Source organism: Zootoca vivipara, chromosome 1 (assembly GCF_963506605.1).
Source record: "Zootoca vivipara chromosome 1, rZooViv1.1, whole genome shotgun sequence".
In the NCBI taxonomy this organism is placed as follows: domain Eukaryota; kingdom Metazoa; phylum Chordata; class Lepidosauria; order Squamata; family Lacertidae; genus Zootoca; species Zootoca vivipara.
The window spans coordinates 124,650,171-124,674,569 of record NC_083276.1 but is presented as its reverse complement, the minus strand read 5'-3'; the positions used below and the strand labels follow the sequence as shown (position 1 = coordinate 124,674,569).

The 24,399-nt window shown below is 45.7% G+C and overlaps 1 protein-coding gene across 1 annotated transcript in view; it reads right to left on the bottom strand.

Moving 5' to 3' along the window:
• Positions 1 to 24,399, bottom strand: part of LOC118095633 (aldehyde oxidase 4) — a 61,620-nt gene that overhangs the window by 5,234 nt on the left and 31,987 nt on the right. The window contains exons 18-32 of the mRNA XM_035136882.2: positions 24,109 to 24,223; positions 22,388 to 22,507; positions 20,183 to 20,279; positions 16,382 to 16,506; positions 15,362 to 15,495; positions 14,335 to 14,422; positions 13,792 to 13,878; positions 12,421 to 12,612; positions 7,986 to 8,213; positions 5,895 to 5,990; positions 5,502 to 5,630; positions 3,693 to 3,767; positions 2,014 to 2,066; positions 1,279 to 1,393; positions 282 to 347 (exon numbers count right to left, since the gene is read on the bottom strand). Of these exons, the coding sequence (XP_034992773.2) occupies positions 282 to 347; positions 1,279 to 1,393; positions 2,014 to 2,066; positions 3,693 to 3,767; positions 5,502 to 5,630; positions 5,895 to 5,990; positions 7,986 to 8,213; positions 12,421 to 12,612; positions 13,792 to 13,878; positions 14,335 to 14,422; positions 15,362 to 15,495; positions 16,382 to 16,506; positions 20,183 to 20,279; positions 22,388 to 22,507; positions 24,109 to 24,223 (1,720 nt within the window). The remainder of the gene's footprint in view (positions 1 to 281; positions 348 to 1,278; positions 1,394 to 2,013; positions 2,067 to 3,692; positions 3,768 to 5,501; positions 5,631 to 5,894; positions 5,991 to 7,985; positions 8,214 to 12,420; positions 12,613 to 13,791; positions 13,879 to 14,334; positions 14,423 to 15,361; positions 15,496 to 16,381; positions 16,507 to 20,182; positions 20,280 to 22,387; positions 22,508 to 24,108; positions 24,224 to 24,399) is intronic.

The window sequence follows — 24,399 nt, the reverse complement described above, 5'->3', positions numbered from 1 at the left end:
GAATCAGGGGAGTACCAAATCAGTACACTTTTCAGAAGGACTGCCCACCAAACTTATTCATGAAAGGTGATTTCTTGGCCAGCAAGCAGCAAGGCTTCCTACCCATCCATTAGATGCAGGAGCAAAAATCCACTTTTGGCAATGGATCAACGCTGACGGGAGGAAGCACTCCAAGAATAAAATGCAACTGGGCATTTATTTATTTTTTACCATCCAGAAAGGCCCCGGTCTATTTGCTTACAGCTAGTATAAAGTGTAAGTTCAAAGCTCTTGGTACATGCCTGTCCTATGTCAACAGCTGGATTGATGCTGAAGCAGGCATCCATGACGATGTCTGTTCGGATGTTCTGTTGGACAAATAAGCTGTTGTCAGCACATTATAAAGCCTTAAGAAAAAATAGAAGACAAAGGACATCCAACTCGAAAGTACAGCAACCATGAACACAATATCAGGGGCCTCAAAATTGAATTTCTAGCACATCAGAACATCTCTGAAGCCCTGAGCCCTGACTTACTTTTGAACTTGAGTTTGCAGAAGTCCCTGAATATGAGCATCAGATAATTTCCCCCACTGACCAAAACAAGGAAGAGGGATGGAAACCAGAAACCTGACATTTTGATGTTGATGTTCAGTCTCTCTCTTGCATTTGGAAAACTTGGGGTTTACTGTTGTGTCCCAGATAGTCCAGGGTTCCGACAAAGGAAGAATCCTATCTCCAAGCATTATCTTGTAAGGAGAGGCCATATTATAGTGCAGCCAATGGTCTTTCTACGCTAGAACATATGAAGCTGTCTTATAAAGTTCATCCAACTAGCCCAGTACTAAATGCTCTCACTGGCAGCAGCTCTCCAGACAATCTGCTACCTGGTCCTTTCAACTGGAAATTATAAGGATTAAATCTGGGACCTTAAGGGGTTGGACCCATTGAGTTATGCCCTCCTCCAAAAAACATGGCTGTGATGACAGTGCCTGGTTCCAGATACAGTTTGTAATACTACCAAGGCACAAGTAAGATTATTCTAGCCGTTGCAGTATATGGGCGTCTTAAGCACAACCCAGCTGTCCATTCCAACAGCAATGGAAGTTTTCCATCTTCAGTGGCTGGCCGTTTATTCCTTTTTGATACACAATCACATTGGCTGCTTGTCAAAATATCGAGTGGCACAATGTTCCCTCAGTCAAAGAACAGTTCATATCCAAACAGAGAGCAAAGGAGACCCATCAAACCACCCAGTGGCCTATGAATTGCCAAAGAGGAGGTAGTGCTCAATTTTTACCTTATGATCACCGGTCAGGCAGTCAATCTCAACCTCTGAACAAGCAGTACCAAAAACGTAGTATGGAAAGGCGTGGCCTTCTCCTGTCTTCCAGTCCATATTGGTGACATATCCTCTGATGGGTGGAGGGGAAGGAAAAAGTCGTTTAGATGTTAGATTTCAGTTTTACTACAGCATGCTCAACAGAAATCATGTTTAAAATAAAAAAAAGGCCAAATTACTTGAATGCTCTATATTTTGCCAGCACAGGGTGGGAGGCAGAAAAAGGAACTGGCTGTGAGATGGACTACCCAATGACAGAATGGGTATTTTCCTGTTGAACCCTATCTGATTATGGCAATAGAGACACTGGTCCACACCCCATTTCTGGAATCCTGGGGTTTCTTTGATGCCATCTAACCAGTGCTATTTTTCTAGAAAAAGAGGTGCTGGAACTCTCCATGAATGCCTTCGTTGTTCTCTTATAATGGCAATGACGGCCACCTGAAAGGTGCCAGAACTGAGTTCCAGTGAGTTCCGGCTGAAAGAAAGACTTACATCTAACACTGGCTCCTCCGACATCGGATGTGGTCTCCTGGAAAACAGTACAGCCCCTTTGCAACATACACAGTAAGTATAGTTGGCATCAAGTGCAGCATCCAAAACTTGAGACTTAACTTTAAACTATCCAACCCCAATCAGCCTTAGTGGTACTCCAAAAGACAGCAGTTTAGAAAACAATAATGGATGCCTTACTTGAAGTAGCCTGAAGCTGAGAGGTTGATGCTTTCCTCATAAGCTTTCATAATCTGCAAGAGGAATATCTTTAAATCAGATTCCAAAAATAAATATAAAAATAAATGTGTATACAGCAAAATAAGAAGGAGCTTTAAGAATGAACTTTCTATCTCTGCACAACACAGGCAGGATTTATTACCAGTATTTGTCTTCCAGAGCCACAACTGCCTGCACTGAGGCTTCCTATGCTATCCATTCAGCCCCACAGAACTATAAACATTCTAAGCATAGCAGCAAAAGGTCTCTTTTTCCTGTGCTGAGAGCTTGCAACCAGCTACGTGGCTTGTGTGTGAGCAGCCTGCATGGGTCCTACAGACCAGACCAGTTTGGATGATCATGTTTCAGCTTATCAGGCAGATATATTATTGTCTGAATGTGGCCTGTGTTACACTGATGGGTAGGAAAGCCCATCACAGGCTGAAGTCTCTGTGTGTTTAAAATTGAGACAGCTGAGGTTGCTTGTCCATTATGTGTGCAAGATCTCTTTTTTATTTTATTTTATTTATATCCTACCTTGCTCCCAATACAAGGCCCCAGGCAGCCCACAATATGAATTAAAGCAGCTATGACTAAAAACACAACACTCAATGAATTTTTAAAAATAAATAAATGAGGTACCCTATTAAAACTCTTGAACACTTAAAACCATTTAAAAATACAATGACGGAAATGAGAAGGAAAAGCCTTATGAGGACTACTCTTGTTTTTTAAACTAGAAGAATCGTCCAATTTAAAGTAAGGATCTCTGAATTAATAAGGCATAACAAAACAGATTGAAGTAATCCTGAGCATGCAGTTTCACTCAAGCTAGTAAGAAGTGCCTTGCAAGATCAGACAAAGGTTTGCCAAATCCTACATTCTTTGCATTAAGGGACACGGGTGGTGCTGTGGTCTAAACCAGTGAATCTCTTTGGCTTGCTGATCACAAGGTCAGCAGTTCAAATCCGCACGACAGGGTGAGCTCCCGTTGCTCTGTCCCAGCTTCTGCCAACCTAGCAGTTAGAAAGCGCACCAGTGCAAGTAGATAAATAGGGACTGCTGCGGCGGGAAGGTAAACGGCATTTCCATGCGCTCTGGCTTCCATCACAGTGTCCCGTTGCGCCAGAAGCAGTTTAGTCATGCTGGCCACATGACCTGGAAAGCTGTCTGTGGACAAATGCAGGCTCCCTCAGCCTGAAGCAATGTATTAGCCTTTGACTGGACTTAACCATCCAGAGATACTGGGCTTTACCTTTATTTTTACCTTACATTCTTTGCAAACATTCCATTAACTAAACAGAAATGGGCTAGAAAATGGGCAGAAATGGGCTAGAGATCAACTGATAGACTTTGAACTGCCCTGTGATATTGACATCTCTCCAAAAATACTGTGTATGTTTTACATTGAATCTGGAACCAGTGCAAGATCTGAGATTGGGCAACATGCTTAGATTTAATTTTGGTCTAGCTTAATCAGTTGCATTTTAGGTGAAAGTTTTGTTCCTCTTCGGATCTGGTAAGCTGCAATGTAGCAGGACACCAGGTTGGGGAAGGCTTGTTTATTTAGATTCATAGCAAAAGGAAAAGGGGTAGTTTTTTTCTGAGTATGCGATGCAAGTTGGGTCATGATTCAGTTTTAAGATGTAGATGGTGTTTACCCAATCTTCCCATTTCCCCTGAGGGTTTTTCTTCATTATTGGTTCTAGCCGCTTCCGGAGAATTTGGCAGGCATTCTGTGAAGTAGGGTGGCAAAGAAAGGTAAGACAAATTAGTCAACAATAATGAAACCCACGTTTCACTTTTTAAAAAATATATTTTCAGTATTGTATTCTAGGATTGGCACCTTTTTTTGGCCTTAAACTTCTTTATAACATGGATAAATTAAATAGGCAAAGTTTCCTCAGCATAGGAAAGCTATTTGTCAAAAACAATTTTTAGTGCTATTGTTTATTTTTATTCATTTGTTTAGAATATTTTGACAAATTCTCTCAGGGCGGGTACTGAAATTAGAATACATTTTCAAATGTAAAATCAAAGAAATACAAATTTCACTGCCAGGAGCAATAACCACAGATTGGAGTATTACAGCCCAGCATAAAATAACCACGTTGAAAGTAACATGCAATGAGAACTCTAAAAGAATAACTGTAGAGTATTGCAACAGATTACAAAACAATGGGAAGCTAGTGTGGAATTCATGAAGGAAAGTACAGCTAAGACTGATCTTGAGAGTTGCGTTTGTCCTTAAATATGATAAACAAAAAAGAACGGATTTTAAGAAACTGCTTTATACCAAGTCTGGTAGTTGGTGCCTTCAAGTTCAGTTGTTTTACTTGCCCACACCTGATATCAGGTGGATGTGGCTAAACAGCCTCAGGGCTAAATGGGGAGGTCTGCAAGCCTCATTAAGGCCTGCAAGCTAAGGAACCTGGACCACCAACCCCACTATAACACTATGGTCCTTCCTAGTAAGGCTATAAGTGAGTACAGGAGTAGGTCTGAACTCTCTAACAGCTAGAGAATGAGGCCCCATTTCAAATAAAGTTTGTAATGTTTAAATCCCACTGAAGCCAATTCTCCAATTTCAGTGTGTGGTTTTTTACAGCGCAACCCAATATACGTCTGGTCAGATGCAAGCCCTGCTGACTTCACTAGATCTTATTTCTAGGTAAGTGGGCACAGAATGACAGCAGGAATGAAAAACCCATGAATCTCCAGTGTGTATTTTTTAAGACTACAACTCCCATCACTTCTGACCACTGGCTATGGTGGCTGGGACTGATGGGAGTTGGAGTCCAAAGAACCTCTGAACTGCTGCAGGTTCCTTACCCCTAAGCTACAACCTTAGCAGCATCCAACATTGGCATCTGTTTACGTTGGGAAAATTCAGTTTAGAAAACCAAAACAAAGCCTTATTATTAAGTGATCCAGTTTACAGGCCTTGAGTTATCATTGTAAGGTAAAGGTAAAGGGACCCCTGACCATTAGGTCCAGTCGTGACCGACTCTGGGGTTGCGCGCTCATCTCACATTATTGGCCGAGGGAACCGGCGTATAGCTTCCAGGTCATGTGGCCAGCATGACAAAGCCGCTTCTGGCAAACCAGAGCAGCACATGGAAACACCGTTTACCTTCCCGCTGTAGCGGTTCCTATTTATAGTACACACCATACATTTAAAGCACATGCAGTGCACATTTTCCTCCCAAAGTATTCTGGGAATTATAGCATATTAGGGAATTGTAGCTCTGTGAGGGAGAAAACTACAGTTTCCAATATTCTTTGGGGGGCATTACGCTTTCTTTAAAAGTATAATGTATATGCAGCCACTGCGTGCCAGAAGAAAATAACATACACAAAAGTATTTTGAACAAACCATAACAATATCAAAATATCAAAAGCACCCTGAACAACAGGAATAGGGAAATTCTCAGAGAACTTAAAACAATAGGCACAGATAAGTATCTAACCTGGACTGCTTTCCCATTGACTTCAGTGCCAATTGATCCTGCGGTGATCATCGCATTAGGTACTGTTACTGAAGTTGTTTCATAAGGATGTATGTAAGATAATGGTATCTTCAATTCGTGGCTGGCAACCTTTTAGTTTAGAAAACAAAGATATTGACCAGGGGTTAACAGCATAACTTCAAACCAACAGGGGAAAATAACATTTATTATAGTTACAGTTAGGCACATACAGGAGCAAACTTGTTAGAAAATTAGTTATCTAGCTCAGAAAATATGAACATTGAAACTTTTCTCTATTTTTAAAAACCCAGACGTAAACTGGAACATACACATTTAGCTAGCAAAGGAGTGAGCAGCTTTGTTTGTATGTAGGTGTTTGATATTTCGTACTACCTGTAACATCTTGGTGTATATTCCTTGTCCTATTTCCACTCCACCATGGGACACCAGCACAGACCCATCCAAATAGATGTGGACCAGAGCTGCAGCCTACAGAAAAATAACAAACTGATTATCCATCAGATCAAACCCTGCTATGATTTGATACAGAAAAACATTTCAGGAGCAAAGAACATATATCCCAAAGTGGCAGAAAAAAAGGACACGTTGATAACAGAGTAGAGTGCTTGAGCACAGGTCACAGGTTCAGTCACTTGATGAGAATTTTGGGGTACTAGCAGGGGTAGGAAAGAACTCAGATAGAAAGCAGTTGCCAATGACGGTACTGACTAGATGAGATTTTGGTCTGATATCTTAGCAGCCTTCTTGAAGCCTAGCAACAGCATAAAGAGAACTGTTCCTTATAACAATATTCTTCAGCTTTGAGTCTCTGGATAATGTTGGGACTACAATTCCCAGCCAGCTTAGTCAACAATCAAGGATCATGAGCGCATTGAGAAATCTGTCATGTCTCTATTTAGTTCAGGTGAATAGTAAAATTCCAATTCTTTTTAATGGCTGCACATCACACCCTTGATCACATCCTTTATAGATGGGGCACAAATCAAAAAGCAGAAACAATTCCCATCTCTGAACTGGGGTGGGGGGGAAATTTCCCCTGTGCTTTTGTTAAAGCTATGTCTCACCTATGTTTAAAATGAATAGAAATACTCCAAATAAACAGATACTGTTATGAGTTTGGGTGGGGAGCAGATCCTCCTAAATTCTTAGATGTTGCAATTTACCTAATATTTGGAATATTAAGGGAAGATGCCAGGCGCGATGTAGAAATACAGGTTATACATTTTCCTGTTCAGGAGATCAGCTGATAGAGGTGCCATTAAGAAAGGAAGGGGAGCAGAGTCTGGAACATTAAGAGTGATTGACAATGCAAATACTGTCCCCTGTCCTCCCACCACCATCACTCTGAGTAGTGGACAGAAGAGTTGGGAGGGGAAGGTTGCCAGGGTTGCAGGGGTATGGTGTCACCACAGGTAAAAAAAGGTGTCCTTTCTGCATGAGGCTTAGGCTGCGTTTTTTAGCAAGGGTTTTGGGGAAGAAGTGTGGGTCCAAATGCCATGCAGGGTGGTAGAGGAGGCAATGAGGTGGCATTTGGGCTGCCTTTGAATCCAATGCCGTGCCCTCTTGAGATGTGATGCTCAGAACCCTCTCTTCATCCAGACTCAGGTTTGAATATGTATAAATAAACCATATTTCTTAAAGGCACTACAGTCTCCGCTGTGCCTTGATTTTCCAATGGAAACACAAACCCTGCCAAGACCCCTGGAATCGTGCATTGTTCAGCAGAGATTGGGGTGGCCTGAACAATACACTGGGGGCGTGGGGTGATGACCTGCAGCTAGACAAGTAGGCAAGAGATCTGTGAATGGGTGTCCCACAGTTTATTTAATGGTAAGTGCAGATCCAGGATTGGGACTGTGGCACCAGAGGGAAGAAGAAGAAGAAGAAGAAGAAGAAGAAGAAGAAGAAGAAGAAGAAGAAGAAGAAGAAGAAGAAGAAGAAGAAGAAGAAGAAGAAGAAGAAGAAGAAGAAGAAGAAGAAGAAGAAGAAGAAGAAGAAGAATAGTTTGGATTTGATATCCCACTTTATCACTACCCTAAGGAGTCTCAAAGTGGCTAACAATCTCCTTTTCCTTCCTCCCCCACAACAAACACTCTGTGAGGTGAGTTTGGCTGAGAGACTTCAAAGAAGTGTGACTAGACCAAGTGGCTAACAATCTCCTTTTCCTTCCTCCCCCACAACAAACACTCTGTGAGGTGAGTTTGGCTGAGAGACTTCAAAGAAGTGTGACTAGACCAAGGTCACCCAGCAGCTGCATGTGGAGGAGCGGAGATGCGAACCCGGTTCCCCAGATTATGAGTCTACCGCTCTTAACCATTACACCACACTAGCTTAACCCTTTCCCCCTGTGCCATTGTACCCACACAAATTGCTGTCTGCCCTGTATGTTTATAACAACTTTGACTCTTGTTACTCTGCTTTACTTTGTAGATGGGTAGATTTCTAGAGTATCAAAAAGCTTGCCTGGTGGTAATATGTGGTATTAAATCCAACCGAAAACAGCATAGGAATAATCTCAATCCCTTTCTTCTTCCAGTAGTTTTGCTTGTTAAATTCTTCTGCTGCTTTTCTCCTATTGTAGTAATCAGACTTCTCCAGGCATTCTTTCCAACATGCGACAAGATTTGTAGCATCAACCTCTTCTTTGTAGGGAGTCTCAGATACTCCTTTGTACATGTTCATCCACCGAACCTTTAGAGGAGACATGCACGACACTGCTATTCAGGGGCGTAGCCAGGATCAAAACCAGGGGTGGCAAGGGGCAGGGCCAAGGCACGGGAGGGGAGGGGCCACAACAGATGTCAAGGCGACAACAGACAATCCACCAGGGCCATCCCAAGCCCATCCAGCGCCGCGGCGCAAAGGCACCCCCGACGCCCCCTCCCCGCACGGGAGAAACGGGAGAGGGGCGCCGACGAGCGCCCCGACGGGCGCGGCATCCCCCGGTATCCAAAGTCCGAAACGGAGCCTTCACTGGCGCAGGAGCCGCCGAGTGCGCAACTCGCCCCGCAGAGCCTCCCTCGACGACCGCGGTGCCCCCGCCAGTGATGCCCTCCACGGCCCGCAAGTGGTGATCCCGGGCGGTGACTCCGGAGCGGGGCCACAGCCCCCCCCAAGCGCACACACCCCCAGCGCAAACCGTGCGGCGGCCGCCCCGCTGGAACGCCAGGCAGCGGAGCGGGAAGCCTCCGCCGGGAGGGCTGCGGGGAGGGCTCCGAGAGAGCGCCCCACCCGAAAGCGCCGCCCAGCGCACGCTCCCTCCACACTCCCCGCCGAAGGCGCCCCACAAGCCTGCCGCCGGGAGGAAGGAGGCGGCCGAGGCGGCGTGGCCCGCGGGGCGAGCAGCGGCCGCCCGGACGCACCCCTCCCAGCTCACAGCAGGCCCGCCTCAAGATCATCGGGCGCCGTGGCTCGAAGGTCCCTCCGGCGCCCAAACATCCTTCCGGCGCCACCCCCGCGCCACACCCCCCCCACAGACAGGGCTGAGGAGGGGCAACCCCTCCCCCACACCCCGTCGAGGAAGGGGCACGAAGAGAGGATGAGGACGCCGCAGCAGCAGCCACCCGCGGGGAAAGGAGCTGCGCCCCCAGGAGAAGGAGGGCAATTCAAGGGAGCAAAACGCAGCAGGGCGACAGCGGGTCGGCTGCGCTCCCTGGCTCCCCGCCCCGCCTGGCCCCGCCGGAGGGCGCGACGGGGAGCTGGAGGGAGGGCGCGGAAGGCCGAACCCGCGCTCCGCCGGGCTGCGCTCCGCCTCCGCCCCTGTCCACCAGCCCCGCCGGCAGCGCCGCTCTCGCCCACCGGCCCCGCCTCCAGGGGGGGCAACTGCCCCCTCCTGCCCCCCTGCCTACGCCCATGCTGCTATTTCTTCCAAGTTCTTGTAAGCCAGAACATTACACATTAATTACATACGCTGTTGTTTTCCTGCTAAAGAGGTTTTGTATTCAAAAGCTGTTACTACTAGGCAACAGAAACTCACCATCACTGCTTGCTGCAGTTACTTACACACAGAAGCCCTGTCCCAAAATGAAAATGATGGCAATCTTACTCCTGGGCTGGAACAACTCATCCACACTTGTCCCACTGCTTTTCTCTGATGAGACGGCATCTTCCAACACACCAGAGAATAGCAAGCTAGCTTGGGAGGCCTGGGACAGGCCAGGAAGTACACAGTGTTCTTTCTCCAATACTTTGCTGTTTCTTCCCCCTAGCAACTGCTATTTGAGCCATCTGGATCACTTGGCCTAATGCAAGGGTAGGCAAACTAAGGCCTGGGGGCCGGATCCAGCCCAATCGCCTTCTAAATCCGGCCCATGGACGGTCCGGGAATCAGCATGTTTTTTACATGAGTAGAATGTGTGTTTTATTTAAAATGCATCTCTGGGTTATTTGTGGGGCCTGCTTGGTTTTTTACACGAGTAGAATGCGTGCTTTTATTTAAAATGCATCTCTGGGTTATTTGTGGGGCATAGGAATTCGTTCATTTCCCTCCCCCCCCCAAAAAAATATAGTCCAGCCCCCCACAAGGTCTGAGGGACAGTGGACTGGCCCCCTGCTGAAAAAGTTTGCTGACCCCTGGCTTAATGGAATGACAGGCCCTGAAAATGTTAAAGCAGACAAGCAACAACATCAGGACTTTCAAAAACAAAAGCCTAACTTTCAACCCTGGATTTTAACAAGGAATTAGCACACCCAATTTTAATGGGTCTTTCTAACAAAACAGCCTGCAACCAGTGCTTAGTGAGCTCCCTTGCAGAACCCGGCAGGGAGAAAGATGCGGACAAGACTAGAATTAGTTGGCTCTGCCTCCATCTACTTTTTCTGCCCTACCAGTCCCAAGGAGAACCAGGCACCACTGAAGCTTGAAAGCTTCTGGTTGCATTCACAACATCCAGACAGTAGCCTGTAAGAGAGGCCTGCGTACCCTCAGTCTGCATAACCAGCCCCTAATCTCTAAGTAGAATGTCTATGTTTGAAATGGCAAGATGTCACTGGTAGTTTCAGAACCTTTCAGCATGTAACATGTGCCCCCCAAAGGCAAGTAAGTACTCCAAAATCAAGTAAAGATTGCTCTCAAAGTTAGCAGAAGTAGGATAATTTGGGGTGAAATCTACCAGCATTACCTCACAAGTCTGTACTTTAAGTAACTATGAAGAATATTGTGTTGCAGAAGGAGTAGAACAACATTTGCTGCTTTAGTTATGGTCTTTGCCATCCCTTTGTTTCCCAAAGTGAATTGGGCCCAAACTACCACAGTCCTGAGAAAGTTACCGCATTTACTCTAGTCTAATGCACCATCAAATCTAATGAGCACCTCAGTTTTCAGAACCTTGGAACCAAAAAATAGTATTTGCTGGCGAATGTAAATGTGCTATTGAATCTAATGTGCACCCTAATTTTCGCAATGTAATTTGGCCAAAAAAAGGTGCACATTAGATTAGAGTGAATATGGTAGTTGATTTCAGTAAAGGACAGAGTCAGAAAGATCTGGAGTGTTTCAGGGGGAGTAAAGGTAAAGGGACCTCTGACCATTAGGTCCAGTCGTGACCGACTCTGGGGTTGCGCGCTCATCTCGCATTATTGGCCGAGGGAGCCGGCGTATAGCTTCCAGGTCATGTGACCAGCATGACAAAGCCACTTCTGGCAAACCAGAGCAGCACACGGAAACGCCGTTTACCTTCCCGCTATTTATCTACTTGCATTTTGATGTGCTTTCGAACTGCTAGGTTGGCAGAAGCTGGGACCGAGCAACAGGAGCTCACCCCGTCACAGAGATTTGAACCGCTGACCTTCTGATCAGCAAGCCCTAGGCTCTGTGGTTTAACCCACAGCACCACCTGGGTCCCTTTTTTCAGGGGAAGTGGATGGTTTAATTCTGATATGGCTTATATAGGACTAGAATGCCTGCAAACTATAGTTTCACCACATGAGGGAGTGTTTGTAGGCGTAATCTTTAAACATAGACAAGTTTAGTTTCTTCTGATAAACATCCCAGGTCACTTCCAGATGACCTGATTATTGAACATTCACTATGATTTGTTTGCACAAAGTTTTCAGCAAGGTTATATGATGTTGGCTGATTATTGAGCATTCATTCTGATTTGCTTGCAGTGAAGTTATATGACGTCACATCAAGCAATTGTTTCCACGGCAGTTTCCCACCCAGACCAGGAAAAGTCAATTTTGGGGGGAAGCATGGGCGTAGCCCGGGGGGGCAGGGGCCAGCTGCCTCCCCTAAATCAATAAAAATCAATAAAAATACTTAACTGAGGTTCTGCCTCCTCCCCTAACAAAAATCCTGGCTATGTCCATGTTGAGAAGCTTTAATTTTTTTCCATTCACAAGACACAAATCCACTTTAACCCCATAACCTGAATTTGCCAGCACGTGACTGAATCCCACCCACAAAATAGGAACCGTCTAGGAAAGTCCCTGATTAGAATAAAATTATCCCCAAAGAAGGAACAGAAACCATCCAAATACTGAATCAGGTGTGACCTGAAGCTTATTTTCAGTCTCGGCTGATATTTGTCAGGAGCTTGGGGGTTATGGCCAGGGACAATTGGAGGCAGAAGATCCATTTGGCCTGGTACTCAGACTCAAAGAGGGCCTAAAATTTAGACACTTGTTAATTTTTTGACATTTCATAAGCCAACTGAAAATAAACTGGGGTTGGTGGAGGCCTTAAGGGACATTTAGAGGGAAGAATCTGTTGACACAGGAAGGGCTAAGCACCTCTTCTTTCTGCCAAACCTCTCCTGTAAGTGGAGACCCCCATTTATTTATTTATTTGCAAATGTAGGGTTGGGAACATGGATTTGCCATGATAACGTGGTATTGTACCCAAATCACAGTACAGAGCTCCTCGCCCAGCACTTCCTCTGATGGTTCGTTCATTTACCTGGTCATGTGGCATGCCAAGGTGATCTGCCACAGCTGCCACCCATGTTTCTGCACAAAGGGCTGTCTGTGGGAATCCAAATCCTCGAAAGGCAGTGTTCGACGGCAAGTTAGTCTTACAGGCCCATCCACGGCTTCGGAAGTTGGGGATATCATATGCGTTGCAACTCTTTAGCACAACATAGTCTATTACCTAATGCATGGGGATAGATAACAAACCTGTTAATCACAAGTACTGCATCTTATGGAGTTGAATGTGGCAAACAACTGAATTGTGTGTACACCTGGATGCATGTACATCCAGGTTCCATATTTCTTTATCCACAGAGCAATCCAAGGGCTTGTCTACACTGGAGTAAAATGTACACACACATGCCATTAATGTATGGGTGTCCACATAAACACCCTCCGCATCCCAGTATTGTTCCAGTATTGTTTCCCTATTTTAAATGCATAAATATATGCTCCGTACCTGACATTGAAAAGACAACAACATGGGCAGCAGGCAAGACTCTCTGAGGAGGGCATTCCACAAGTGGGCACCAGCACCAAAATTGGAATTTACTTCTCAGTAAATATGCATGAGACCAGGCTATAAGTCTTGTAATCAGGGTTACTTGACTTTGTACTTAGGAAATCTATATGCCATGCTGTCAGAGAGTCACATTCAAAGCACCTGTAAATGGCACTTCATTCTGTGAGGAGACATTCTCTCCAGCTACTAGGTAAAGCTACCCAAGCTGGCTTCAAACGTTGCTGTTTTTTTGGAACCTAGTACACCACCTAAATTGTTAATGTAAAAGCTGCCTAGCTTCTCCGGGTTCCTGTTTCCTACTCATCAAGAAACCTGCATGTTTCTCCTAAGGATGGAGAAAGATCTGGGTAATCAGCTGGATTTCATATTCTAAAGGGGGGGGGGCGGCTCAGTCATAATATATTTATCCTTCCCTGCATCCTTAGTGCATTCTGAAACTTCCAAAGAATCTCTAAAAGAGCCTCAGTTGAATGGCTCCTCCCACCTCTCACATTCCATCTTATGCTTGTAACTGAGGCTGTGTACGGAGGCATATCTAGGCTCCCCTGCACCCTTGGCACAGAGCTGTATCAGCGCTCCACATCCTTTGCAACCTTGGCAAGGAGATGCATCAGCGCTCTGAAGCCGAGAGAGATCATGGACCAAAGTGTTTCAAATCTTGTTATCCCGTATTGATGATGAGGGCTGTGACTGCGAGAGGAAGACTTGCTTAAGGCTCCCTAGTAACTTCATGTCAGAAATGAGATCCAAACTCTGAAATCCTGTCATGCGTGAATCACCCCTTTCTCATTCCATTTTCCACTTGTGAATTCAACGTGCTGCCACTGAAAAACTTACCATTTCTGATTCATCAGGTGTACACCCACCATTTACGTAGAACAAAAGATCAACAGCTTTGATTTTGCCGTCATTCATGAATCCCACCTAAAAATGCAACAGCGTATTGCAGTAGTTAAGACACATCAGACTCATGCTTCATTCTCTGAACTGTGTGAATTTATCTTAGAAACCGCTGGTGTTTCTTTTAACTTATTAGGTTCCCCTTGCAAAGGATAAATCTGAGAAGATGCTTGATACCTTCCATCTATCCTGTACATACATCATATTTCCCTTTTTACCATACCATGCACCCCCGACTTCTGCAAGGTATTAGTGCCTTGTCTGGGGTCGATATTACTGTTACTCATTTTGCAATGAAGGGAAAGCCAAAAGTCTTTTGATAAATAAACAAATATTTTTGGGTCAAAATAATCCTCTTGGGGAAGAGTAGGGAGAGATACCTCAAGGACTTAGCCCAGTGGATGTGCAAAATCTAGTTCAAAGCATGGGGAAGTTTTGCCTGTCACTGAAACAGAGCTTGTAAAAATCAGTATTACTTACTTTATATTGCCCCCAAAGAGGATGTCGACCTCCAGGTATTAGCATGTCATCATCTCGCTCCATGATAAAACGGACTGGGCGGCCAGTTCTAAGCCAAACAACAAAGACTTAGGCTACCTTCAAGGTAAGCTGTTAGCAGAACAGCTCCACAGACATCCTATTTGTCTGCTTCTATTTAGCATTTTGATCTGTTTGCAGTGAGGTTATATGACAATAAGCACTCGTGCTGACTTGCTTGCTCAGTGTTTATCTTCCTGTTAAGCACCCATTGATTCCGCACTTTGCAGTGCATATGTTGCACCAGGGAAGCAGGGTGCTTTAATCTGCTTTTATTGTACAAACCTAATTTCTAGTATGTCCTTGAATCGCTCCTGCAAAATACTGACCCCTGGAGGCAAACAATAAGGAGATGCTGACTGGGTGTTTTTAAGTTATAAAACATGCACGCCCTGTCATAAGCTGTGTGGGCATTGCCTTTCCTTTTTGGAAAATACAGAACATCTATAAAATTCTATTGAAAGAGGTTTTGTATATGAACAAGGCAGTTGTCGTTTTAGTGGATGTGAGGGGCAAGGGATATCGCGAAGCCCCTCCCCTCCTGAGTTCCAGCCCAGCCCCGAGCGAGGCTGAAAAAAGGGAAAGCTCCAGCTCAAGTGGGGAAACAGGAAGTGGTGTCCAAGGCTCTGGCAGGGTAGAAGAGCCATCGTCCCAGGTGGGACAGGAAGGGGGAAGGAAGGGGGGCAGACCAGTCCCCCCAACTCCGGAACTGCGCAGAAAGCGTCGGGGGAAGAGGATGGGTCTCCCCAAGTTGTTATGCTGGCGCAAGACGCGCCAAAAGCCACTTGGAGGTTCTGATTCAAGCTGAACAGATGTGTCTTTGTAAATAGCACTGCCATCAGCACTGTAAATACTCAGCACCAATAAAAGATAAAATGCAGAGCTGTGTAGAGTCGTTACTCTGAAGTAGCCTACTCCGGCCACCGTGACAGTTGCTTTCAGCAAAATCACAGACAACTGCAACACTTACTTATGTGCAGCAACTGCTGCAGCTGCGGCAAAAAATGAAGGTTTTGTACTCTTTCCCCCAAAAGCTCCGCCAACTCGCTTTGTGTGGGTCATGATCCTATTGGCTTGAACATTTAATGTTGAAGCCGCTGTTTGCTGCAAAAAAACAAAGAAAATAAAAGCATTATCACTTTTTTTAAAAAGCCTTGTATTTCCCTAGATCATTAATAGCATGTTTACTCCAGGTGTACATATTTAATTTTATCTCCTTGCATTTCCAGTACATACTAATTGCCCTGCATTACCTTTTGTGAGCTCAATCTTTTAATTGAAAATACTGCACAATTTCCAGTATATTCTGGCTAAAACATGCCCCCCCCCCCAATAAAGTCTGGCTGGTAGGGAAACGGTGAGATAGCTTTGTTCAGGAGACAGATTCTGCTACAACAAATTAGGAAAAAAAGAACCACCACTGTCCAAACAACAGCAGCATGTCTATAGAGAATGGATACACATGCTGAAAGACAGAAATTCAGCATGTGTGTATATTTTTGTGTGTAGAAATTAAAAGATGACAGCTACCAAAGGAACACGGACCCTGGGCAAGTGCCCGGAATCCCCAGAATCTTGCAGAGATTGGAGGTGGCACCCAACTTGCTCTGGCACTGGAAGAGGAGAGCAGGCGGGGTGGGGCTGGTGCGCGCCCCGGGGGCATGCCGTGCATTCTGGGAGCGTGGTGCGCTGCCCGCAGGGGCGTAGTGTGCGTTCTGGGGGCGGGGACTGATGCCTGAGGGGCGGGGCTCCCAGCGTGGGCGGGGGGCAGCCGCAATGGCACCCCACCGGGATCGCGCAATCCCGGGGGCGCTGTGCTCCCATTGACCCCCTCTTCCTACGCCCCTGCAAATGCTGTTGTTTTTAATTAGAAACATCAACAACTGATTACATCCAGTTTAAGACTCTTTTGTGCCAGTGGGGTCCATCTCGTGTGTACTGCTGAAACAGTTGTGGAGTTTCCCCCAGTCAAAGACTTGAGTTGCCTCACCTGGACTCTCGAACCAAATTGGGTAGACGTGTATATATCCATTTCCTTATCCTCTTTTCTTGGAACGACAAACACACTGTCTGTTTCCAGGTAAAAATGCTCTTGCCCTCCGACATGGATTTCGCCTGTTAAAAAAACAATTGCATGGCTAATTTGATTAGATTTGTTCCTCACCATACTGCGCAACACTTCATTGCATGTCTTAGCCTGTAGGCTTGATAAAAGGGGTTGGTTAAGACGAGCAGGAACAGCAAACAGATTGGTAGAGAGGCACTGAAGGGCAACCAAGAAGAGCACCAAAGAAAATAAAATATGAAAAACTACTCAGAGGACTAGACTGGTGTGGACAAGGGGGGAGCTGATGAGTTTATACAGTCGTACCTTGGTTGTCAAACTTAATCCGGTCCGGGAGTCCATTTGACTCCTAGAATGGTTCAAAAACCAAGGCGTGGCTTCCGATTGCCTGGAGGAGCTTCCTTCACTCAATCAGAAGCCTCAGAAGCCCCGTTGGACATTTGGCTTCCAAAAAACGTTCGCAAACCAGAACACTCACTTCCGGGTTTACGGTGTTCAGGAGCCAAAATGTCCGAGTACCAAGGCGTTTGACACCCAAGGTACGACTGTGTGTCTGTTTTAGGAAAGGCTTTGAATTTCTGCTTCCTCTTCGAGGCAACGGCAGTGCTTTTGCTTCTCCTTCTTGGAGCTGAGGTGGTGTGCTATGCAGCTCTTCAAAAATTAGACTACAGTATTTCTCTTTCTGTGTGAAAATAACAATAAAAATATTTTACAAAATGGTGGGGGGGGGAATAGGCTGCAATCCTCATTCCTGGTAGTAAGCTCCATTGAGTTCAATAGGGCTTACATCTGAGTGGTGTCTGAGAATAATAAGGGAGCCGTTTATAATGGTGGGGTGCTTGAGGAATTGGTTCCCTACAAAGGTCAGCTATCCTGTGGATTTTGACCTCCTAGTTTTATGATGCAATTTGTGGATGTGTTTTAGGCTAAATAGAAATGTGAATTTAGAGCAAAAATATGTTAGAAATGTGTATTTTGTGAGAAAATGCATACCAAAATACAAATTTTCATGCTGTTTTGTTGGTTTTTAAAACCACAGATTACTGCAAAAAAGAACAAAACTGGTTTTTTTAAATGAAAACATGCAGAATTAACACAGACCCAAAGCAGGCTGATCCATGAACCCCTATTGTGAAGATATCTACCGTGTTTCCCCCTTTTTAATACGTAGTCAGAAAGTAAGCCATGGCAGGGTTTTTAACCATTTGAGAGCTATTAGACATACCCCGAAAATAAGCCATACTTCCGCACCAGCTAGCAGGACCCAGCATGCCGGCCGCGACAGGAGGAGGAAGCCTGCCAGGTCGGGTCAGTGCCTGGAAGCGGCGGTGGCTGCTGCAGTGCCGATAAAGCGTGCAGCAGTGCCGCACGGAGCACCAGCCAGCAGGACCCAGCTCCTGCAATGCTGTCCGCGGCAGGAGGAGGAAGCCTGCGGGGTCGGGTCGGTGCCCGGAAGCGGTGGCGGCTGCAGCGCTGACAAAGCGTGAAGCAGCGCTGCACGGAGCACCAAGGGCACGAGCAGCAGGAGGAAAGAGAGAGAGGCTTGTTGCTTACGCACTGTAAGAGAAGCAGCCAGAACCGATCTCCACATTCCGAGCCTCCCTTTTGCGCGTGCGGGCATGTTAAAGCCCCGATCAGTTCACTCCCCACTTCTTCCTCGCCATCCCTCCCTTTCACACGTTGCCTCAACCCCGCAGCCCCCCTCCCTGGCCATCGTCCCCTAAGTGCAGCGCTGCTTCGTGCTTTGTCAGCGCTGCAGCCGCACTCTCTCTCTGTGTGCGCGCGCGTCTCTTTCTTTCTCTCCCTGTGCGTCCGTCTCTGTGTGTGTGTGTGTGTGTGTGTGTGTGCGCGCGTCTCTTTCTCTATCCCCCATGCGTCTCTCTCTCTCTTGGTGTGTCGGTGTGTGCGTGCGCGCGTGCGTCTCTCTCTCTCTCTCTCTCTCTGTGTGTGTGTGTGTGCGCGTCTCTGTGTGTTTGCGCGCGCGTCTCCCCCCCCCCCCCCCCGACAGAGAAAAGGTTACGCTTCGGCTCATCATTCAGCCGCCCCGGCCTCCTCACTGAGGGCCAAAGCTGCTCCCCTCCCCCTCCTCCCCTTTCATCCCTCCCTTCCCTCAGTTGGTCCGTCAGTCGGGGTTGCGCGCGCGCCAGGGGCATGGCCCAAGCCTCGTCCCCCTCACGCCACCGGGACTCGACCTAGAGCCGGCCCTGTGGCCAGTAACACGAGATGAGTGCCACAACACAAGCTGGTCACGACTGGACCTAATGGTCAGGGGTCCCTTTACCTTTACCTTTACTCTATCCCCACACTCCTTACCACCAGCAAACAAACAGCTCAAGTTCAGTGCACCTTATCTTAGCTGTGGACATCCTAGTTCATAACTCAGTTCTGTAACATATTACAAACCACTGGACCATGGGGAAGACACCACCAGAGGGGCATTCGCAAAGGTGGGTGCTATTTTTAAAAGACTCAGCCGTTCCAATGAGAATGCAGCTTCAAGAGTCTGTTATACAACTAGTTGGAGATTATTTGTATTGTGTATCACCTGCAGGGATGGAACAATGCAAACAGCCTCACGAGAACACAAAAGGTATAGGCATATATACCCTTTAAGCACTACGCTGGAATCTAGGCTGGAATCATAGCTGTCAAGTTTTCCCTTTTCTCGCGAGGAAGCCTATTCAGCATAAGGGAATTTCCCTTAAGAAAAGGGAGAATTTGACAGCTATGATCTGGCTGTGTCCATTTCTTGGTTCCATCTATCCAGGCTGGAGGAAGCATCTGTATGCAAAAGGATCCCAGGTTTAACCCCCAGGTACCCCCAAGTTTGAAATCCTGGAGAGCTGCTGCCAGCCTGGTTGACAGTAAAACCTGGAGAGCTCAGTTGGCTAGAGTGTGGTGTTTATAATGTGCGCGGAAGAGAGCGCAGAGTGTCCTGAGCCAGTGGGACCCAGTTGTACCAGCACTTAAAAAAAAAAAAGACACCCCCTGAAAATAAGCCACCGTGTGTTTTTTTGAGGAAAAAAAGTTATAAGACGGTGTCTTAAAAAAGGGGAAACACGGTAAGTGTATTGTGTTTTACCTGGACAGCAGAGCCAGGCTGGGGGCGGGCGGGCGGGGGCAGTAAGCCACAGACCCTCTGCCACAGACTCTCCCTACTCACTAAACCCTGTTACCTCTTCAGCTTCCAACACCTCCTCTTCCCAGTCTTCTCCCTCTGACCACTCATTGTTGTCCCACCATCACTCCCTGGGCTCTGAGCCTTCTTCCCTGGTGGCTTGCCAGCTGGTTCCTCTCATCACTCCTCTGCATCCAACCAGTTCATGACATGGATAAATGGATCTTTGCCATGAGTGTCCACTCGTCAGGGTTTTACTCTTGTTTTAAATGTCTTTGTTGTTTTTGTGTTTTTACTGTTTTAAATTATTTTGTGTGTAAATTGCCTTGAGATGGTGCCTTAGAAGGTAATTAATAAGATGATGATGATGATGATGATGAAGAGGAGGAGGAGGAGGAGGAAGAAGAAGAAGAAGAAGAGCTGAATGGAAAGTCTTTCCCATCTCTGATTCACACAGCTATGTTTTCTGCATAAGGAGTGCTCATGGTACAGTCATCACCCGGTAATCATACCAATCTGTGATAAATTTCAATGAAATGTAAGCGGATAGACTGAATCTGCTTGCTGCTATGTCACGAGAACCCCATGCATTTCTGATAGCACCCTACCTTCAATGATGTTCTCAACATTCTTAAATGATTCTGTAACGTTTCCTCTTTCTATTTTCTTTTCTTCTGTCAAGAATGACTTATGCTTAACTGCCTCCTGAAAAATAGGAGGAAACAGAGTATTCAGTCCAAGAACACAAAGCACTATGTCGTCGTCATCATCATCATCACTACCATCTTACAGTTCATTCAGATGCACTGATATTCTTTCAGAGTATAAAAAAGGTAAAGGGACCCCTGACCAGTAGGTCCAGTCGTGAACGACACTGGGGTTGCGGTGCTCATCTCGCTTTACTGGCCGAGGGAGCTGGAATACAGCTTCTGGGTCATGTGGCCAGCATGACTAAGCAGCTTCTGGCGAACCAGAGCAGCGCACAGAAATGCCGTTTACCTTCCTGCCGGAGCGGTACCTATTTATCTACTTGCACTTTGACGTGCTTTCAAACTGCTAGGTTGGCAGGAGCTGGGACCGAGCAACGGGAGCTCACCCTATCGCGAGGATTTGAACTGCCGACCTTCTGATCGGCTAGCCCTAGGCTCTGTGGTTGCACTGATTTTACTCTAGCTAAGGAGTTGGCTCATGCCTGATCAGAAACTAAACAACAGGCTCTTTTCCTGTTCATCATATCCCTGTTGTTCAAAGATCTGTGTCCAAAGTGCTGTATGGGAAAGAACTATCTCCAGAAATAAACAAATATATTAAAAAAAGACCCTTAGACTGTCTCAGGCATCCCAAAATCTGCCCTTTTTCATGTTATGGTGAAGGCATTTGGTGTTCTTTGTCCATCCGTTCATGTAGCACTCAACCCCCATTCTCGTATTGTTCTTTGAAAGTTGTATCCACTTTTGCGGCTCCCCAGTGAGTATTATTACATGAGTAGTTCCTGTGAGAATGGGGAACACATTTCATCCAGAAAGCAGCTGGAGGTGTAGCACAGTAATCAGAGTGCTGAGCGTTGAGCCTCAGCCATGAATTTACTAGGCGTCTTCAAGTGAACCAATATCGCTCAACCACCTTACCCCACAATCTATCACATGGGGATAATGATACTGACATCTTATAGGTTGTTTTAAAGATTGCTAAGATCCCCCACGGGTGGGGGGACTGTGGCCCTTCAGATGTCACTAGGCTCCGACTCCCAATAGCCAATATGGCCAATGGTTGCAGATGATGGGAGTTGTAGTCCAACATGTGTAGGGCTACAGGTTCCCCTCGCCTGCTGTATGTAAAGTGCACTAAACGGTCTGCGATACAGTACTCTACAAATGCTAAGTACGTTTGTATGTACTCTGTCATCCTGACATTGCTGAAAGGAGGCTATACTTATGGACCTTGCCTCTTTCTCAAAGACACACGTCTGATTCAAGGGATGGCAGAACAACCTAATAAGCCGATAAGCCCTTTGATTTGAAATTCAGAACTATAAAATACATGCACACAGTGGCCACATTTGGATGACTAAAGCTCATCTGAACAACCTGCAATACAAATGTGCATCAGTTTGGCTTAATCTCCTGACTTGCTCCAATGCCATAGCTTCTTGGTTCAGACAAAACGGAGAACCGTGGTTGGTGAAATCCTTCCTGGCTTGTTTGTTTGCTTGCACAAAGGCATGAGTTTGGGGTGGTTGGTGGGGAGCATTTTGGTTACACAGCTTATTAAGATATGGTCATCTGAATGCTATCAGTGTTAACCTATAGGCTGTCAAACCAAGGTATTACATGTTCCAATAGTACCCTTAAGACTGAAAGGTCATGCTGATCCTATGCAGGTGTGTGTTTGCCATCCCACTTCTTTGCCTCAGATACAAGATGCCTTTGGCCCGCCCTTTGGAAGGTCTTTGAATACTATGAATCAGTCAGGGTTGCTATTTTTATTCCTGACTTTGGGCTTTATCTGGCAGGAGGAAACTAGCTGAGCCATTCCCTTGGCTTTTCTAATGTTTTTATCCAGTGCTTTTTTTCTTTAAAAATGTTTAGGGGTACTCTCATTTTGACTCAAGAAAATCACCATTTTCTAGTTCAAATTGGGGGAAATGAATACAGTAAATGGACAAAAGTACAAAGATTCACAAAATGTTTAGGTGTATGTGTCCCCCTGCGTCCCCCCAGAAAAAAGCACTGTTCTTATCTATTCCAACAGTTAAGATAAAGTGCAAGTAAAGTACACCTTGAAGCTTCACAAATGAGAGGCTGATTTCTTACCTCAATGGTCAGAATCGGTTCCAGTTCTTGGTACTCTATCTTCACTTTTCTTCTGGCTTGCTTTGCGCACTCGTAGGATTCTGCAACCACACCGCAGATAATGTGGCCGATATATAGTACCTGCATGACACCCAACCAACAGAAATGGAATGGCTTTACTATACAGATCAACAACAACATGGTTGCTTAATGTACTTCAATAGATTTCATGCTAAGGCTGTGGGTTTCAAACCATGTTCCAGAGACTATCCTAGGGTCCTCTGGAAGCTTTTCAAGCACAGTGAGGATATTAGTAATTGCCCTGAATGGCAGCTTGCTTACCACTACCAATCTTCCTCTTCAATGTACAGCCACAGAGGAAGGGTGGGCATATTTTAATTTGCATGTCTCATGCCATGAGTAATCTCTGACCTCAGCTGAACTGAGGGCCCACCCTAGAAGACTCCTCAGAATTCTCTGCAATGACCAGCTGTTAAGTGGATATGTAAGGGGTTTGCCAATGAAAGCTTCTGGTAAAGTATATATGTGGCATTTGTTGTTGCTGCTGTTGTTGTTATTTAGTCATTTAGTCATGTCCAACTCTTCGGAGTGCCTGGCGTGCTCTGGTCCATGGGGTCACGAAGAGTCGGACACAACTAAACGGCTTTAAAAAAGGGTATATATATTGGAGACCAAAAAATATACAGTATATAGAATGACTGAGGACCAACATAAACATTTGATTTTTTAAAACAATCATTTCAAATTCATGACAATTAAGGAGTGAAGATTGGGCTTGTGCCTAATTTTATGGGATAGTGGCTAAGAGGCAGTGAATTTCAAATTCCCAACTCAAAAGTAATCTCTACCACATACCCAAAAAGGTGGCCTTAAATAGCCCAGTACCTCCATCTGATATATGGGTTAATAATATTGACCCACTATACAGGGTTGGTTTAAGGCAGTGTTTCTCAACCAGTGTGCCTCCAGATGTTTTGGGACTACAACTCCCATCATTCCTGACCACTGGTCTTGCTAGCTAGGGATGATGGGAGTTGTAGTCCCAAAACATCTGGAGGCACACTGGTTGAGAAACACTGGTCTAAGGAGTTCTATTTGCAGGATCCTATCTCAGAGGGTTATAGCTCTATGGTAGAGTGCATATGCTAAATGTCCCAGCATAATGGAAATTCACCTCTCCTCCTTCAATGTGTGCCCCATACCACCCCCAAATTTGCTCTGGAGGGTTGGGGGAGGCCCCAGAATAGATTTAGGGGGATGCAGAGGGAGAAGAGTTTCTGCTGCACAAGGAAAACCTTCGCGTTTGCAGAGTCTTTGCCTCAGTGCTATGTTGAACAAAAGCCTTTAAAAGACATTTAGGTATGTTTTAATCATGCATTCATGGATCCTTCAAACAATGATTCAGTCACAGACAATGTGGGGCATCTTGCACATTTAAAGGTTGCCTAGAACTGAGATTTTCACTATTTGACTTTCCCTGTCCAGGAGCGATGGTGATGGAAGATGCTACAGCTAGTACTGTACCGGTAATTACTTTCCTTCCTCTGGAAGTTTGTTAGTTTTTTCCTCCAAAGCAACTCGGTTCTAGTGGTCTAGTCATGCCCAAGGAATTGTAAATGTGTGCCTTTGATAAAGAAAAAAAAATATTTCTAGGGTATAATTCTGTGCCTGCTTATCTCTGAGTAGATGTTGGATAGGAAGGCAAAAAGCTCAGAAAGTACCTCTTCGCTAGCAAAAACTTCCTCTTTTCCATCACCATTCTTCCCTGGAATATCAGCTGCTGTAACCACGGCAACCACCCCTGGTTCTTCTAAGGCCTCTGACACATCAATGGATCTGGAAAGGAGAGATAAATAGAACACTTTTGTTCCAATGGGTCGCAGTGATCAAAAATGATGGCAAGATGAATTTAAGAAATAAATGATTTAATAAATATTCAGGGGCTAAAGTAAACATGCACTTTCCCCCTATGTGACTAAGTTGTGCACAGCTAGTATTTCTGCAGCTGGAAA